Raw genomic sequence first — 20849 nt, 5'->3', positions numbered from 1 at the left:
TATGAAACTCTGAATAAATAACATAATTTTTAATGTTAGTAGCAATTATAAACGTTTTTTTTAGTGAGACAGACATATGGACTCATAGACCACATCTACCACTTACATTACAAATGTTAACAATTCCGTATTAAGTCAATGCGCTGCCAACCTTGGCATCAAAGCTGTGAGATTGTGCCCGTAGTTATACTGGCTCACTCACCTTCCAATCAGAATAACAATACAGATTATTTATATTTCATGGTATAGTAATGGACGGTAGGATGATTTAATCTGTAACTTTATTCTTACTTTCCATTTTTTAATGTTTATTGCTTATAGTTTTTGTTAGCCCAAATAAATGACTCTTTCTTTGGAATGTTATATTATGTTCAGCGGGTGATTTGTTAAACAATGATGTTTCTTCTTCTTTCGAATGTCAAATGAATAATGACAGAAAGAAAGAAATTAGTCACTAAGTAACGTTTATAAAGCTGATTATAAATACATGTTAATTAATTTGATAACGTAACTCTACCGATAAAGTATTGTTATGATTTCTGCATCTTATTGTTGGAAAAATACTGTTTTCAATATTATAATATCATAATATCGTTATTTATAGCAGGTAAAGTCATAGAATGTATTTAGCTTAGGAGATATTATATATTCATTAAATAGATGCCCCGAGATCTGTCGATAAGAGATAACATCTCTACATATTTAAATAGTATTTTGTAAGAATTCCTCGGTATTATAACTTTCATGTCAAATATACTTGTTTATCGACTCATCAGCTTACACAAGCAATCAATATAAAATACTAGTTACCCGTCCCAGCTTCGCTCGGACAAGACAATTAACGGTCTACATAAAATATTTATATCGTAATACATATAACTCTATTGGTTTAAGCTATGTGTATAATAGCGTGTATTACTACTCGGTAACGATAGATGGCGGTAATTAAATTTGTCACTTTCTTGAATCGCGCTATCTGGATTCGCTAGTGTATATAATGTGAAAATATTTATGTTAAAGTATGAACAAAAACATAGTGTGAACAGTGGAATGCTCGTTCTTAGTTTCCCCTGTTTTCATCGTTTAATCCCCCGAAATAAGTTCGGCGTAAGTAATCACTATGCACGCCATTAAAGTTCATAGTCGATACGACTTTTTCGATATCATGTGTAAGTTATATTTCAGACAATTTTCTCAATAATAATAATAATAATAATAAATAATAAAATTATTTATTTATTCTCTCCCACAGACAATAATGTTAACATATTTTTTATATGTATATATATAAATACAGTCGTATGTGGGAGACAGGAGCCCAAACTAGGTTGCCCTGTACTAAGGGTCTCCTGGCTCCCCCTCTTGGGTAAGGAACTATTTATTTATTTAATTTTATAGAAAACAGGAGAAAGACTAAAGCTTTTACAATATATTATCTAGTAATATGTACTAATGCTAATAGAAATAAAAAAGATAATGTATGCTTGTGAATATGTGTGTGTGAGAGTGAAAAACTAAATAAATTATACCTCTAAGCTTTCCCTAGTAATCACTCAGTCTATTTTTGAAAACCCGTATGTATACGTATAAAAAAAGCCGAGATGGCCCAGTGGTAAGAACGCGTGATCGTGGGTTCAAGCCCGGGCAAGCACCACTGAATTTTCATGTGCTTAATTTGTGATTATAATTCATCTCGTGCTTTACGGTGAAAGAAAACATCGTGAGGAAACCTGCACGTGTCTAATTTCACTGAAATGATGCCACATGTGTATTCTACCAACCCGCATTGGAGCAGCGTGGTGGAATAAGCCCAGCAGTGGGACATTCACAGACTGTTACGGTAGGGCTATGGTTATGGTTATCGTTTTAATTTGTTTAATCAAATCAGATATAAACATTTGGCAATCGATATATTTGCCCTTACTGTGTGTGCATCAACACGCCGCGTGATTTTTTAAATACATACTACTTATATACGTTGCACTCACTAAAATGAGTTTTCATTATGTGTTTAACTTACGACCCTAATACAAAAACATTTTTCTCCTTATTTTATATTCATTTATTTGTAAAACATGTACTATTTTATTCCAGTAATCTATATATTATATGTTTTTGGTCAGCAACCGTAGTATATATATTCAGAACTATAACTATACTATAATATATATATATATATATATATATATATATATATATATATATATATATATATATATTATAGTATAGTTGGTAGGTATAGTATAGGCGAACGAGCATATGGGCCTCTTGATGGTAAGTGGTCACCAACGCCCATAGACATAGACATTGTAAGAAATGTTAACCATCGCTTACATCGCCAATGCGCCACCAACCTTGCTCACTCACTTTTCAAACTCAGATGAGAGGATGATAGCTACTCAGACGAGCTCCCACATATCCCCACCACCAGTAAAATCAACTGTAACTCGAGTTAAGAGGGGGTAGAAATCAAAATTGCTACGGAAGACATTTTGACAGCGCTTTGTAATAATTATCATATTTTAAATAAAGGAACTAAAGTTAAATATTTGCAATAAAAAAAAATAAAGAAATCAAATATTGCCTATTACTTATTATTATTATTGATAAAATAGAATACCGATCTATGTAGATAGATAACATAGAACTAAGATAATGAGCGAGAGGGGCATGTAAGGGACGCGCGGTTGAAATAAGAAATTTTGCTGGCTTTATTCGCCCTCTTAAATGCTTTTTTTTCATAAATCAAATGAAATATTATCAAAGTAAATACACATTATTATTATTTAGGTCTCGAGATTTATGCAAGGTAATAAAATTAAAAATGCAATCATGAAAAATTTAATAGGTATCAAATGATAATTTAACGTTGATTTTCTCTTTTAAAAATTGTAATAATTTGATGCGATACTTAAAACACATAACTTGCTTTTGATATAAAATCTTACGATCTTATCAAGACATGGATGTCATATTTAGCATAATCTGGTGTTTTTGTTTAATTCTCGCAACGGGTGCGTGTTTCATGATTACGGCGAAGTTATCTTACTTGCTTTTAGCTAAATATGCTTACGTTTGTAATCTGGGTTATGCATATCGAAAATACTTACGATGTTTTTTCCACCTACCTACCTATCTTTGGTATGTACTTATTTTACTACCGTAACAGCCTGTGAATGTCCCACTGCTGGGCTAAAGGCCTCCTCTCCTCTTTTTGAGGAGAAGGTTTGGAGCTTATTCCACCACGCTGCTCCAATGCGGGTTGGTAGAATTCACATGTGGCAGAACTTCAGTGAAATTAGACACATGCAGGTTTCCTCACGATGTTTTCCTTCATCGTAAAGCACGAGATGAATTATATCACAAATTAAGCACATGAAGATTCAGTGGTGCTTGCCCGGGTTTGAACCCACGATCATCGGTTAAGATTCACGCGTTCTTACCACAGGGCCATCTCGGCTTTTTTACTAACTAAGATAAATATAGAATGACGTTTACGTCTACGTCGCTTTGCAAAAGGTAAAGGTAAAAATTTAGGTAAAGATACGAAATTGTTGTCCCAAAATAAGATTTTTTTTATATATTCATCATATATTCATTATGTATTCATCATCTCATCATCAGGTGGAGTAGAGTCATTTGCCCTCCTTGCCGGGTCCTTCCTAGTGGTAGCAGAGACCAAACGCGTAGACGGCCAGTATAGTCGGGAAGAATGTTCTGCACTAGTCACCTAGAATGCCTCTTCACGCCTCGTTTGAAGGAACCCGGGTTGTAAGAAGAACACGTGAGCTGATAACGAATTCCATTTTTTGGAAGTGCGACAAAGAAAGGATTTGCCAAATTTCTTTGTGCGCGATGGAATTGATGTCACAGTTAGGCGGTGACATTGAGAGTCAGCACGCGTAGACTTATGAAGGAAGTGGGAAACAGGAATTAAAGAGAATAATTCCACAGAGCACTTGTCGTGATACAGTCGATAGAAAGCGCTCAGCGCTGCTATCTCTCGACGCAATTGTAAAGGATGTTTGTGACTTTTACGTCGCCAATAATGCGGACCGCACGTCGCTGCAACCGATCGAAGGCCTCCAGTAGGTACTTAGCGGAGTCATCCCAAAGTTGTGAGCTATTCAATGCTAGACCGTACCTGTGTTTTGTACTACAGACACAGTTGTTGTGGCGTGAAAAAACGACGCACCTTGTTCAGAGTTCCTTGATAGCGCAAAAACAGTAGTGGAAGAAGTCGAGACGACAGCAGAATTTTCCGCACCTGCCCGCCCTCGCGCTCGTATAAGGTTTTATAATTATGAGGCGAAGGATGGACCGATAACAGATGTGTAAACATCTTTTAAAGTAAATTTTCACTACTAACTATTAGATGCCGCGATTACTAAGGTCAACGAAGGGTTCGGACTTTTAAATCAAAATAACGTTATTTTTTAATTTCTTCAAAAATTAAAACAGCTATGCTTCCAGCATTTGGACTTAACTGTCCGAAACTTCATCTTCCGTCCAGGATCAGGCCAAGATACTTCATCTGGGCCTTCACCTCTACACCTCATATGCGCCCCTCAAGGAGAGCTCTGACGTGGAATAAGAGGGCCTCCATTTTAGAGATGGAGACCCTCAAACCCAACATTCATATCCAGTCCACCGTAATCGACGTTCCAACTTCGACCAGGCAGGCCGCCTCCTAAAAATTTCGCCTTGTCGCCGTGATGGGAACTCCGAGTTTCCGCGAAGCTATTTTTATAACAGCCTCGATGTAAGCCTCTTGGACTAAGGTCACACCGAACGTCTCCCAAAAATCCCCAGCAATGCGATTTTGCTTTGTATCTCTAGCATATTTCCACAGAGGAAGGGAAGAGGGGAAAATGGTGACTTTTTCGCTGTGAGAGCCGTGTTAGCCGTGTCGTGTGATACCTGTGTCTTGGTATTAAACTCAACAAGATTATCAGAGCCTCATTTGGCGATGAGAGATAGCTTTCTTAAAGAAAATCGCTTAAGAAAATATGTGTTACTTAAATAATTTATGTATTTCAAATTGCTAACGTGTTGTGCTGTTTTACAACTTAAGTGCAGTTAAAATATAAGTTCAAAAAAGTAAAAAAAAAACATTCCGTTGGACCTCATTTATATTGATAATCTGTCTTTTTTTGGGCACGTGACAAGTTTTAATTAAAAAAAAAATATGTATAAAATAATTTCATTTATTCTTTATACATCATACATATTTACATAAAGTCGCAGGTATATTCATTAACATTATGGAGTATTTTACTTGCACCTATATATTAAAACACTTATACATTATATAAAACTTATAAAAAGGTAAGGCACCTCAAGGAAGCTTAATCAAGTCAATTTCTGAATAATGGCCGAAAAGTAAGGAATTCATTGCCTAAATTTTAAATTAAGAAAAAAAAAAAAACTTTCATAGAAATAAGTGTTGCCAACTACATATACAATTGAAATTAATTATATTTACAAAATTAAGTAACATATTACATCGATTTTATATATATAAAAAAAAAACTATTTCAAAACGTATATATCATAAGTCAGTTAAAAAAATAAATAAAATCAATGTTATTCATCATTACAATAACAATCGACCACAAGTAAAATCCATTGAAGTAAATTAAGATAAAAGTTACAAGATCAGATATAAAGACTAGTATTTCTTACCAATGGATTTCACTTTCAAATCTCGACTCGATTAACGCTCAGTAACAGGTAACTTAGTGCACTATATTTACAAATGTTATAATTTACAGATTATAAAAAATATTTTTATTTATTATAATTATTGTGACATATTGTATATCTATGCGCGTTCGCGTTTGGAATTCGTGTAGCCTCATAAGTGTTGCCAGTTCAATTATTTTTATTTAAATATGAAGTAAAGTACAAAAGTAAACTTAATATTTAATAATTTATGCCCCATTGTCCAATAATTGATGTCGCATTGTGTACCACAATTTTGTTCACACAACTTTTATTGTAAAATGTCTTAAAAGGCACGTTTTTTAATTATCGATAATATTTGCTACATTAAATATCCATAAATTGTATAGATACGTGAATATATTCAGCTAATCTGTGTATTGGTATTACTTTTTATAAACACGAACATACAGACAGGCAACGGGGACATTAATTTACAATATCTATTAATAATAATTAAAATTTACAAACGCAAACGCCGTCAGATAACCATTGACTATCAAAACGTACTCTGACTGAGTACTTTTTTGTATACCTTAAGATATAGTAAGATATATTAATATATGACAAATACAGTCATGATCATTTCGAATTATCTCTCAAAATAGTATTAACCATAAACAAATATCATTAACTATATTTTACAAAAAAATACAATATTGCCAGCTAAAAAAAAATTAACAGAAGTGCATACAATACTTATAATTAAGAAGTTATATCAGATTAGTGTTTTAAATGCAAAGAAATAAAAACTATAGAAATTACATTTGTCATCTGTCATATTACAATGTATTAAATAATGCTTAAAATTAGCCAATAAATGACTATTATAACTAAACCATTGTAATATTCCATATTGTCATATAAGAATTTAGAAGTTGTTTTGTATGACATTTTGTAACATACTCCAGTATAAGTTATAAGAAAACAAATGTGCTCCTTAGCTTAAAAATTGAGGATTAAAAAAAAATCATATAATTCAAAAGTGTCACACAAAACAATTCTCACCACTTTGGTAACTTGTGTTACGGTCGCCGTTTAAATATGTCAAGAAATTATAAGTCGAGTTGATTACATTTACAAATAAGAGGAACACAAAGCGCTTAAAAAATAACAGTTAAATATACATTGTGGTAGATTTGGTATGCGTGCGCGCTGTACCGTGAAATGACGAACACTACACTGAGATCAATTTTCAAAAAGATTCAAACTTGGAACGATTTTACCTATACTTTTCATAATTCCCATAAAAATTATACTACTGCCTTATTTAAACATCGAAACTTTTATTATATCTACAGCGCCATCTATCGTTGACATTTTGCAACTACTAATTTTGTTGAACCTGTAATAGTGATATGTAATATATTTTTCATTAAAGCCTTAGAATTACCTAACACTATTCCGTCAGGCCATGGTACAGTGCGCTAAAGAGATTGCTCGCTCGTTGAGTGCAGTCTATCGTTGTATATCACAGAGCTGTTGGCAGGGGGGTATGTCGACTAGCTGGGCTCGTTCCACCGCGACGAGACAGCCGCTCGGTGTCACTAGAAGAGGGGCGGATGAGTTACCCACCCATACTTTCTTAACATCATCTGTGCTGTGCTGTGACGTAGATATGTACCCACCCCTGTAAATAAATTAATCATATGTTTAGTAAAGTTAGAATTGGTACTATTAATTAATTTATAAACAAGATTAATATTGTATAAAATCCTAGAAAGTAATTAAATGTGTTTTTTTTTCTATTTAGTACATGAGTTAAATTAAAAATAAACTTGAGAAACTGATTGTGGTAGGCGAAGGGAGAGAAAACCTGCATCCGAACACTAGCGTGACCGAGAAACATCTCTTACTGGTTACCCTATAACAGTTACCTTTGTAGAAGCTACTACTCAGGCAAATGGAAACAGCTCACGTATCATTCGAAGAAGGACTTACAAGGACACGACATCAAGCGATGAAGAATGCGACCAAGAAGAGATTGAAAACAATGTGCTCGTACGGTAACAGCCTGTGAATGTCCCACTGCTTGGCTAAAGGTCTTCTCTCCCTTTTTGAGAAGATTTGGCTCATTCCAACTTATTCCACCACGCAGCTCCAGTGCGGGTTGGTGGAATACACATGTGGCAGAATTTCAGTGAAATTAGACACATGCCGGTTTCCTCACGATGTTTTCCTTCACCGTAAAGCACGAGATGAATTATAATCACAAATTGAGCACATGAAAATTCAGTGGTGCTTGCCCGGGTTTAAAACCCACGATCATCGGTTAAGATTCACGCGTTCTTACCACTGTGCCATCTTGGCTATTGTGCTCGTACAATGTGATACTATTATAAAGGGATACCTTGGCTACATAATAATCTATATAATACACATATATAGCTGATTTGTACCTGAGTTTCCTATCTGCTTGCAGGAGTGCATCAGCTCGTAACAGCCGTACGGCGACCGCGACGAGTAGGAAAAGTATGAGCGCGCCGCAAACCGGCACTGCGATGGTCGCCGCTTTGAACCAAACTTCGCCGTTATAGGACGCACCGCGTTCACTCGCCACACTGCCTTCTGTGAATACAAATATTTGTATAGATAAAAATTTCATTGTACACAAAAATATAACACAATAACAAACAAGTTTCACGGAAATATATAAAATTAAATTGCACGTAAATGAATTATCAGTAAAAGCGATCTCATTGACGGCAACCTCGGACGTAGGTAGTGTAAAATATATATATATCTATTATGTATAGACGGGCCGGTTGGCGTGGTTGGTAGAAAGTTGCCTTTCACGCCGAAGGTTGTGGGTTCGATTCCCACCCAAGACAGGCATTTGTTTGCATGAACATGTCTGTTTGTCCTGAGTCTGGGTCTAATTATCTATATAAGTATGTATTTACAAAAGAAAAGTAGTATATGTAGTATATCAGTTGTCCGGTTTCCATAGTACAAGCTTTGCTTAGTTTGGGATCATATGACCTTGTGTGAATAATGTCCCAGGATATTATTATCTACATAATATATAATACGTTACAGTACATTATCAAAGGAAGTAATTATTATAAATTTACCACCCATTCGCATGGGTGTGATGGTATTATAAATAACTCCAAATACATACTTTTTATCGCAGATATAGTTTGCTTCAAATAAAATATAAGCAATGTGTACTAAATATAGGTTAAAGTACTTTTATCTTAAAATTAAGTACTTGTGATAGGGGAAGTCTTAAGTGTAAGGGGCCAGTATCGAGCCTGCGACCTATTAAAACTATTAGAAAAATGAATTCGTGTTTTTTTATTTATCTATTATTCTATATAGGCATATATGTATAACATCCAAAGAAAAGAATCAACTTCTGATATGTATATCGATTACAAACGTACACAGCATTTACAAAGTTTTGTGTCAACATGTTTTTTTAAAGTAGAAATTAAAATGTACCATAAAACAAAATAAAAATTATTGACCTATGCTTTCATCAGTAAACACAATAAGAAAAGAACATAACAGAAAAACAAAAAAAACAGGAATTTAACGTACTATTTTAATGATGGACTCGCTGATAAAAAAGAAAGAAATGAACCGCTACAGATGAGTTATATAAAGTTTATTTTTTTAATTTTTGAGTTTACACTGTAAAACCGGTATACATTGATTCACGAACATTTGATATACAGTCTAAGAAAAAGTATATTAAGTTTGCTCGTGTTATTAGTATCGATGCTATAATGTGTTACAATTTCTTACAAAGTCGTTAATATTATGCTATCAAAATTAAGAAGACAGATAATTACGTATGTATATATTGATAACAATATACATTTATACTTGTTACTGATACATTAAGTAGAATTATAATATTAAAATGCCTACGATGCGCATGTTCTTAGAATTTGCAAAATGCCCTATCGTGTAGGCTGGTAGCCGGAAATCATATGACAGTATAGGATCGAATGTCTAATGGGTTTAATATAACAATTAATTATACGATACTGCGAATTAGTACGATGGGACAGTTAGTTTTTATTTTATTTGCGAGAAATATGGCAAAAGTGTCATTTTTTTATCAATATAAATGATTTAAATAAAGATTAGAAGTTAAGACCGAAAAATTCGAATCAAAACGAACGAATTAAATTTAAACTTTTCAAGTAAACCTCAGTGTTGCTATTGTTTATTTGTCATTACTTTATTATATGTATAATCAAATTATACGTATAATAAAAGCTATGGTAGTTGTTGTTTAAAAAAATACAATTCTATATTATTGCAGCAATATCTACTATCAATAAAAAAACTGAAATGATTTTTGGACAATTTTTCGCATTGTTTCGCGTGATCTGAATGTACTATCTTTTTTTAATTATATATACGAGCCTTGTTAGTATCGTTACATTACTAGCAACACCCGGATTTATGCTTAGGCCTACAAGGCGCTAGGTAAGGCACTGACCATTATTTTTAATAGAATTTTACTCTAAAGTGAGGGGCGTTATCCTTGGATAGTCCAGTCTTGATTACCAGATATTTTAACTGCTTCGATGTTGTAGCGGCTACTAAGATCAGTTTTCAGTTAATAAATTCCAAGTAGCCTCGATATGTACTTGGTAGTGTTAAAATTCATGTTGGTTCGGAAAGCACGTAAAACCGTTTTGCCGATTGTCGTCCGATTATGAGTGAGGAAATAGAGAGTGCACGTGATTTGCACACACAATCGTGCATTATATTATCTTCTGCGAAGTTCGCTAATCCGTGAGTCTGTCCCTAATACTCCAAGTACACATAGAGATAGATAAATTATAACGAGTTTTATCTTAGTGTTTCCAATAAGTAAACATTTAAATGAATGAGTTGATGATATACTTATTACATTTTAAATATATATGAACTTAAAAAAATGTATAGATGTGTCACTTATAATATTTATAACTCACAAACAGAAACATTATTTTTGCGTTCCGTAATCCGTAATTCCATAACAGCCTGTGAATGTCCCACTGCTGGGCTAAAGGCCTCCTCTCCTCATTTTGAGGAGAAGGTTTGGAGCTTATTCCACCACGCTGCTCCAATGCGGGTTGGTAGAATTCACATGTGGCAGAATTTCAGTGAAATTAGACACATGCAGGTTTCCTCACGATGTTTTCCTTCACCGTAAAGCACGAGATGAATTATAATAACAAATTAAGCACATGAAAATTCAGTGGTGCTTGCCCGGGCTTGAACCCACGATCATCGGTTAAGATTCACGCGTTCTTACCACAGGGCCATCTCGGCTTTTTTTGCGTTCATCGCATCTAATTATCGCTTGATAATTTAATCGTTTAGGAATAAGTTTTACTTAATTATAATGTCCTCTAGACCGATTTAGGCCACGGCGGCCAATCTCAAGAAAGATTAGCCAACTACGCAGGAGATATTATAGTGCACAAGTGTGTGCGCAAACACAGGTGCATTCCCTATCTATTCTACTCTATTCCCTAACTCTCATAATCCGATGGGACGGCAATCCGACACGACCGGAAAGAGTTCAGGCGCAGGACCAACGGCTTTATGTGCTTTCCGAAGCACGGGAGTGTACACACTTCCAACTTCCAGACTGCGGGCTGCTACTGAGAATATTCTGACAGAAAAACTCAATAACTTTTTTGTTGGACCGACCTGGGTCTTACTGCGGTCTTACATCAAGCCACTAGACCAAGAAGGCAGTCTAATTTTTCGTGGGCGAAGTTTTACTTAATATCTATATAATATTCATTCAATTAATGATGACGAGCCGGTTGGCGTGGTTGGTAGAACACTTGCCTTTCACGCCGAAGGTTGTGGGTTCGATTCCCACCCAGGACAGACATTTGTGTGCATGAACATGTCTGTTTGTCCTGAGTCTGGGTGTAATTATCTATATAAGTATGTATTTACAAAAAGAAAAGTAGTATATGTAGTATATCAGTTGTCTGGTTTTCATAGCACAAACTTTGTATAAGCTTAATTTGGGATCAGATGGCCGTGTGTGAAAAATGTCCCAGGATATTATTATTATTATTATTATTAATCTTCAAATAATGCAAGCGGGACCGCGATTTTAACTAGTTTGATACATATCTGTAAATTTATTCTAAAGAAGTACAATTGTGGTTGAGTCACTGTGCAATTTACATTAGATAAGAGACCGCTTAGAATAATATCTTTGTTCTCGGAAACGGTTATTTTATTGACACTCGTAAAGTAAGCTTCGAGTATATTTTATTATTTCACAGAAATGTAAGACTTGATTGGTATATCTTGAAAATTATGCGTGAAATATATTTTATTGTAACGTTTGTTGTATCTAGTATTATTAGAAATTTTGTTCATTAAATTACTAAAATAAACTTTTTTATATATATACAAAATGCTTTTGAATCTGCTTTTCAATATTTACCTAAATCATTGGTGAGATTAAGCCGCGCTCGAGCCAATGGACTGTCTTCGTGGTTACAGAGGTCCTTGAAACAGCATAAGAGCAGAGAATTTTCCCTGGGAGGAGGGCCACCCTGGGACGGCGCGTTCTGACAGTATGACAGCGCTTCTTGTTTCCTGGAATATAAAAAAGTGTGGTTTTATTAAAATTATCCTTACATAAGTTTCGTCCTTCTTATTGCAGTATTTTTTAATAAACTCATAATATAATTTATACATTGCATCATACAAATTACATCTACATGTATACTATATATATATATTAAAATCATTAGCATCCTTTTAAAGAAAGTTTTTTCATAATATTCATTACAATGGGATCAAAATAAAGCGATTCTGAATTTATAACTGAACAAGCCTTTTTTAGATATAAATCAGACTTGTAATTAATAATAAAATTAAAGAAAAAAATATGACAATTAATACACTATAAAAAGCGGTACATTGTAATACAATTTTGTATTTTGCCGTAACCCGTAATTTGTATTTTAAATTTATTTAATATAGAGTTTTTTGTTAAACAGCCGTGAAATTCGCGCGTGTACGATAAACACGGAGTAAGATTGAAAATGAGTTGATTAAGCGACTTAATAATAACAAGTACAGTAGGTATTAAGACACAATTTGTTTTTATTATGTAATTTATAACGTCATATTGAACCTTGAATTTTATTTTATCGCATGCGGGTAAATTTTTTATATAATATAATAAAATAGAAAATATTTCCTTTATTTTATTTTTAAATTGTATTCTTAAATGTTGATGAAAAACAATACTAAGCAATGTTGTGACTCAAGACGGAGTATTTTCTGACTTTTTCATTGTATGTTTTTGCAAATACTTATTACTACAAGATATATTATTTTCTGAAATAAAATTTATCATAATTCAGCGCTCATAAGTTTTCAGAATGGCAATTTTGATTACAATGCCAAGATTGATTTTTGATAAAAAAGTGTTTTCTCAACAATGTTTTTTTAACAGCTTTTTTAATTGTTCATCCTTGTAAACTTTGAAAAGAGTACAGATGTCTTAGATACAATATCAGAACGAATTACCTTTAAGATACGTGATTCACGAGATGAAAGCGCGGATGAGGATGACTACGATATGACTGGAGATGTAGAAATTCATGATTAAAAATGACGTTCAATTATGTATTATTATTAGTAGTAAGTATTCATAAAAATATATTTTTTTTTTTTTATAGAATAGGAAGGCGGACGAGCATATGAGCCACCTGATGGTAAGTGGTCACCAACGCTCTTAGACATTGGCATTGTAAGAAATGTCAACCATCGCTTACATATCCAATGCGCCACCAACCTTGGGAACTAAGATTTTATGTCCCTTGTGCCTGTTATTACACTGGCTCACTCACCCTTCAAACCGGAACACAACAATATCAAGTATTGCTGTTTTGCGGTAGAATATCTGATGAGTGGGTGGTACCTACCCAGACGAGCTTGCACAAAGCCCTACCACCAGTATAGTTTAAGTATTTATTTATCTGCTGACGGTGCACTATTATAAACGTAACTGCCTCGTTGGTCTAGTAAGGCCGTAGAACCGGAAGTCCTGGGTTCAAATCTTGAGTCAGGCTAATAAAAAGTTATTGAGCTTTTCTCTCGAAAGTTCTCAGTAGCAGTCCGGAGTCTGGAAGTTGGAAGTGTGTACACTCCCGATTATGAGAGTTGGGCAATAGAGAGTGCACCTGTGTTTGCGCACACACTTGTGCACTATAATATCTCCTGCGCAGTTGGTTAATCTCTCTTGAGATTGGCCGCCGTGACCGAAATCGGTCTGGATTACATTATTATTATTATAAAGGTGAAGACGTCTTAAAGTGATTTGACTGTCATTAGATATTAATATATCTGTTTGCGATTAAGACTTCGACATTGTTTGACCGATTTTAACAAAAGTTGGCACATACTCGTATATGTATTCTTTTATTAATGTTTATATACTATTCTTGTTGTAACTTGCCGGTAGATGGCGCTGCAGCACTTTATCTTCGATACCGTTTAACCGTATAAACTATACACACCTATTTACCATATTTTTAAAACCCTTCTTTAAGTTATAACAACGTGAAGGCTTCATAAATTAATTTAAATACATACCTTTTGAATAATCGCCAATGTCAATCCTATCTAGCGAGCTGTCTTGCGCAAGCGGCGCTTCAAATGCCAACCAGACGGACACTGATTGCAATGTTTATCTTTCAAATGGCTTTTTATTGGCAGTTACGAATTGAAACGAATTTACATTCGATCGGATAGTGTCGAAATTGCACTTTAACAAGCGACTGTCAAATTGTATATTATACTTGTATAACCGGACACACTTGGTCCTGCTTGTTTAATACGATTATTAATTTTTAATTAATTTAAAAAAATATATATATGTCATATTTAACGAATATGTGAATTAAGGCCTATAACCGCCACAAATATTGGTAGATAACTTTTCAAAAGAAGTTTCGAAAACTGCTTACATATATGCAAACAACAAAATATAAACAACCTTTACCGCTATATAATATAAAAGATATATGACAGTCCGTTGCAGCTTCGATCGCAAGAAATAAACTCTGCTAAAACGTCCTAAGTTTAAACACACTTCCTTTTTTTAACCGAAAATGAGTACGATATAATTCTAATGTTTCCTTACTAATATAATAAACGCAGAAGTGAGTTTCTTTGTTTTTCTTGTTACACTTTCACGTTTTAGCTACTCAACCGATCATTATGAAGTTTTGCATACACGTTGACAAGTGTACAGAAACAGACATGAGGAAACTAGTATTATATACTCTAGATTTTTATAAACTAACTAACAATAAAACTGATTTAATCGAAATTGTCGATTACATTTTTCATTAAGACATTTCGAGTTTATTTGTGTGTCATAACGATTATGACACACTTGGACAACTGAAATGGAAATCGGAAACAAGATACCCATCACTGCAATTTCTCAATTGATCGAATCGAGTGATAGCAAAGGTGTGGCCGTGGCTTTGTTTTGCAGATGATTTATGTTGCTTGATTAGCTTAAATATAAACTGAACAATCTTCTACAAAGCTTTCTTTAAGCTTACGTTGATGCTAAAAGGTTGAATCGTTCTTAGTCTTTTTTTGGTAAACATAATAATGCGTAAACATATTTTAGTAATTGAAGGCGTGTTAGTCAGTAAAGAAAAAAAACTTTTTTTTAAATTTAACTTTAGTATATATACTCTTAGATAATATTATGATTGTCTACATTGTTGTTAAATAATCTTGCAAAACAAATAAATGATAACAAACATCGTGTGAAAGATTTTTTAAGTATTTATTTTTGCATTTACTCTTTTAAATAATAACATTTTTCTATATAAAAACTTTCTTAGACGACAAAAAGTAAAATTTGAAAGTCGAATTTGGATGTGACGTTTATAAAATTTTTATTAGTGTCTATCTAATCTTACAAAAAAAAAGTAAAATATATGATGCAAAAAGGTTTAATATCTGTTCATTCACGTAGGACTGAAATAATGCGTTTTATTATGACAAACAAAGGAGGACGTGGGAAAAGGATCTTTTTTTTGATAAGATTTATTGATTAGGATTTTGGTCTTGATGTTTGTTCAAAACGTAAGTAACGTGAAAAATGTGTGCGGAATATTCGCAAAAGCGCCGACGAATAAGTGGAATGAGCAGAGAATATAAATGATTAGTACTTTTTTTTATCCGAACTAAGTTATTCTAAATGGTTCGCAACGTTTTTTAAACTGAATACAATTCTTTTCTTAGCTTTATGGCCTATAATTTGAGCCAAGATAGCATATGATTTGCGCAAATGACGCCAATATAATGTGCAAATCTTAAAATCTTAAATGATCTTCAATACAATTGTTTTAAATTTCGAATCGTACGAGAAATATGATTATAATTATTGAATTGCGCGTTGGCGTTTTAATCCATTATAATGTTTTCTCTTCGATCAATCTTTACCGGTGTCTATCTTCCACTTCATAAAATCCTCATTAATTCCGACAGTTAACCTTGCAACACTGAGGCAGCTGGCACAATCCACAAGCCAGCTCATTTGAATAGTTACGACCTTTCTCGTGGGAACTAAGCGGTAAACCGACGGCCATTCCAAAAATTTGATCAAACATTTTAATACCTCAACGCTGTTTTGATATTAAATGCTGTCATTTAACGGTGGAATGCTAATAAAACATAAGCTTCGATTTAGAACTTTCGCTAGTTGTAAAAAATTAAAAAGTTTTCAAACTAAGAATTTCGTTTCTAAATTGGGACCACAAGACAACGTTGTTTGTTATTTTTCTCTTAATTTTGACATTGTTTACATTAAACGAAGTATTTTTTGTGTTAATGCGATTGACAATATATTCTATTACACTAAACTAAATACTAATCTATTCAAGTTGTTGGTTTCATTACAATAATATTTAAGTAATTTATTATTTCTAGTTTAAATGTTAAAATATTTAAAACTTTACTAATTTCTTTATTTTCCTGATTAAAATTTATCCTTAATTTAACTACATATTTGTTTCATATTTTATTCTATATTTTATTTACTAAATTTTTCAAAGTCAAGATGGAGATCTTAGCTGTAGCTGTTTAGTTTCACACTGATTACTGTAATAATAATAAGACTAATCGGGTTTCGTTAAGTAATGTTTTATCTTCTTCCGAATGTTAATGTCAGAAAGAGAGATGTTAGTGACAGAAAGAGAGAAATCAGTTCATCAAAAATTTAGTAAATAAAATCTAGAATAAAAAACATTACTTAAATGTTTTGTCTTCTTTCGTTAATAGACTAATACCGTTTACAAGTAATATCGTTAATATTTCATTTAAATATTTATTTATATTAAAAAAAAAACACTACGCTTGTATGTCGCACTATACGCTTTGAAATTATATATATGAAACCTACATTATAATAAATCTGTACGTACCACCACGATTCGCAAAGTAAAGCTCAATACCTTGCGAATGTTTTCAGATACGTTTTATTTATGAAATTATTGTTCAATCTAATCCCTTCTCAAACATCACAAACGTATTTTATGATTGCGATAAGTCTCAAGGGATATATTACGAAAATACATACAAATAATAATTTATGTTACGTAACGATTGTTTCAATAAAAGCTTGGTCGTTATTATTTTTCATTATTGTACACATTGTCTATTTTTAAAAACTCTATTACATTACTTCACTTTGTACTTTGGTTGTCGTAATTGAAATTCTACAAGCATTTGAGCGCCAGACAAGGGAAGAGCCTCTATTGAAAAAAATATGTACGTATAATATCTATAATATGCCTCTATGCTCCGAAAACAAAGGATCCCACTGATACAAGCATGTATCTCCATTTCGAGTTATTTGCAACCTTTGAAAATAATATACATATAACTTGCAACCGATACAAAAAAAAATTGAATCACTTTAAGTATCAATAAAGCATACTAAACCGTAAAACAGTATCATCTTTAAATTCCTTTACACAAGTAAAACCTTTATAGTCGACCACAAATAAAACCTTTTACATACGACATAAAATATAATCGATTTAAATTAAAAGCATTAAAATATATCGTCCGTTCGAAGTGCAAAACAAAACAAAACAAAACCGTTACGATAAGATAATAAAAATATGGACTTTAATGAAACGAAATAACCAATTAAAACCTTGCTTGCTGCGACATGTACTAACCAGTTATTAATTAAATGCAAGAAGGTTAAATATACTTATTTAAATTAACATGAAACAGATTATAATTGAATTATATATTGCGTGTTCGGAAATTTTGTTTTATATTATAACTAGACTATACGTTATATGTTAAAAACACATTAGTACGTTTTCAGTTGTGTCTGCTATGTATAATAGGACTTTTAGTGTGCAAAAATAACTGTCACTTTGAACGGGTTGATTAATTTTTAGTGCGCTTCTTCATTACGAAATGAAATTATTGGTCGATGGCTAATGACGTCATAAGCGACCAATGAGGGTTTAGATTAAAGTCCAATTAATTGATCTGACTTTAAACGACGATTTTAAAACCAAAGGTTTGTTTTGTATTTTAAATGGATTTGTTATGAATATGCATCAAATGTTTCAGTAGAACCACTGATAGTTCTAATATCGGTAAGATAAGGAGAGAGGTATGATTTTGATGGAAACAAATGTGATTTGAAAAAATGTTGCATTGTTGCAAGGGTGCAATAAGCGCATTAATTATTTCAATTTAACAATAAAAGCCTCTCTTCTATCTAGTTTGTTTTATATTAAGGAGTGAGCCGTTAATACGGTAAGTGCTTACAAATACAATTGAATCTTTCAATTATTGATTAGAAGCACAAAAGCATTGTCTTTAGCTTATTGCAATATCATAAATAAAAACATCAAAAAATAAACGATAGGATGTTAACGCACTATTGTCATCTAGTAATAATAGAAGCGTCAAAGGGTTAAAATATACGCTATCTATTATACCGAGATGTGAGTGTGACATTATCAACAATTGAGTGACATTCAAATGCTACGAGTTTTACGAAATCGTATTGAATTTAGAACTCTATTTCATCGGAATAGGGAAAGTGTAAAGTACAAAGTGAGGTTTATATATGGCGCATTGTTCAGGTCGGCGTCCGCGCAGCCGCTCCGTTATCTAGGATCCCGACCTCCGACTCCACCCCAAGCTTCTACCGTCATACTTATCTCAACGAATGAGGACAAAGATCCGACATCGTTCAATCGCAATATATAAAGACAATAAACAACCCAGACGAAATGAATAACCGATTAAAGCGCAGAAATTTAATTCCAGTGAGATTGGAAATCTTAACGAAGTAGACTGCGCGATCGTTAGTAAAGATAATGAACGTCAGGAGATTGCCAAAAACGAGCAAAAATAATTTAAAGCAAATAAAAGCGGGCATGCGTCCGTAGATGGAACCTGTTTTCTCGACAGAGCTTCATTCGATCTGAATAAGATAATAAAGTGAACAGGGTCTTTTAATATAGAGAAACATATGACCAATCAATAAGTAATTAATTGAAAAAAAATCTATGTTGCCACGAGAAATACAAATTCTCAAGATAAATTAGATAAATGAAAACTGCATTTTAACTCAATGAGAAATCGAAATATCCAACGTTTTCTATCTATTTATAATTGTTTAAGCTGTCAGCAATGATGAAAGAGCTATAAAGTAATTTCAAAATGACCGAAGACAAATTGATTGAAGATACTTCGAACGCAACATATGAGTTAGTCAAGCGAGCCGCAGGTTCCAAGCGTGATAAGCAGAATTGATCGATGACAATGCATCTCTCAGTTCCATACCAGCCCAACAAAAGAATAGTTAATTAATTCTTAGATGAAAGTTAACAAGAAACCATGTACGGTATTAAAAATATTCATTATACTCAAGATTAAGTAATAGATTATATAAACTAAGACGAAAAAAATTCAAATTTAATCGACATATTTGATTTTATGACTTTCATTAAACAGATGTATAAGTTTTGTTTTACTGTCATTTGATACGGTCCGTATCGAAAAGGGTAGATTTTGATCTCATGTTAATTAGTTTATATATGTAATTAGCCGCGATATAATCTCATCGTACCAAAGATCGAATTCCTTTCATGTGAAACTCATTCCTAAACGAGGATTATTTTGATTTCAAATTGAAAATCGAATATGGTCGCATTCTGGTGAACTATGGCAAAAACAGTTTTTATGTCCATGTTCATTGAATCAAATGAATTATGTATTGAACATAATGCCAGGAAATTATTTTAGCTACATTTCGTAAGCGTTAATGCAATTAATGACAGTTGACTTTAGAAGTATTTTTTGTTTATATGTCCTTTATAAGAAAATACCATTCGCCTAATTAAAAAAAATTCAAGATCTCTTTACTCACTTTTCAGCTAAGTGGTGAAGACAACCATGACGTGCGTGGTGTCTCCTAGGTGGAACTTCACTGTAGCAACCACCTCCTTTCCGCGATCGGCACATGTATCCCGTGCTCACACATTGGGCTGTGTTGCAATAACATCTGACACCCTCCGTTTCACTATCAGCTTTTGGATCTGCAAAGAGAAAATCAATATTCAATTCAAAACATAACAGGAAAAAGTATATGTAATTAACTATATGTACATAAATATATGTTTATTTTGACTTATTTAAGACAAAAAGTACTTTTTAAAAGAACACAAGATGGTCCTCTTGATAGAACAGTTGCAGATTTCAACTAAAGATTGCAGATTTAATTTGTGCTTAATTAAATGTATAAATCGATAAAACGTGGACAATGAATTTACAGTTGTTATTTTTGAGCAGGATAAACAATGAAATTAATTTATAATATATTCATAAAAATATTTAGTTTTTATTATTAAGTGCCAGTAATCCGTTTCGAAGACTGTATTCTGGAAAAGCCATGGATTGAATTTGCATTCGCTATGTAAACAAAACAACTGAACGCCGAGTAATAGTTATGGAACTATAAAATTAAATCTCGCCACAAATAAAATTCTATTTTAAGTCCATTGAGCAGGAAATTGTTATTACGAATGTAAAAGGAAATGCTGCGAATGCAAGTAGTGAATCCAATC

General features: G+C 33.0%; 1 protein-coding gene across 1 annotated transcript in view; it reads right to left on the bottom strand.

Moving 5' to 3' along the window:
- Positions 1–5189: 5189 nt before the first annotated feature.
- LOC126773856 (BMP and activin membrane-bound inhibitor homolog) overlaps positions 5190–20849 on the bottom strand; it is a 59084-nt gene continuing 43424 nt past the window's right edge. The window contains exons 2-5 of the mRNA XM_050495073.1: positions 20153–20321; positions 12149–12303; positions 8124–8292; positions 5190–7354 (exon numbers count right to left, since the gene is read on the bottom strand). Of these exons, the coding sequence (XP_050351030.1) occupies positions 7183–7354; positions 8124–8292; positions 12149–12303; positions 20153–20321 (665 nt within the window). The 3' untranslated portion in view covers positions 5190–7182. The remainder of the gene's footprint in view (positions 7355–8123; positions 8293–12148; positions 12304–20152; positions 20322–20849) is intronic.

This window comes from Nymphalis io, chromosome 15, assembly GCF_905147045.1.
Source record: "Nymphalis io chromosome 15, ilAglIoxx1.1, whole genome shotgun sequence".
Taxonomy (NCBI): domain Eukaryota; kingdom Metazoa; phylum Arthropoda; class Insecta; order Lepidoptera; family Nymphalidae; genus Nymphalis; species Nymphalis io.
Note: the sequence above shows the minus strand (reverse complement) of the source record. Positions and strands in the feature narration are given on the sequence as shown.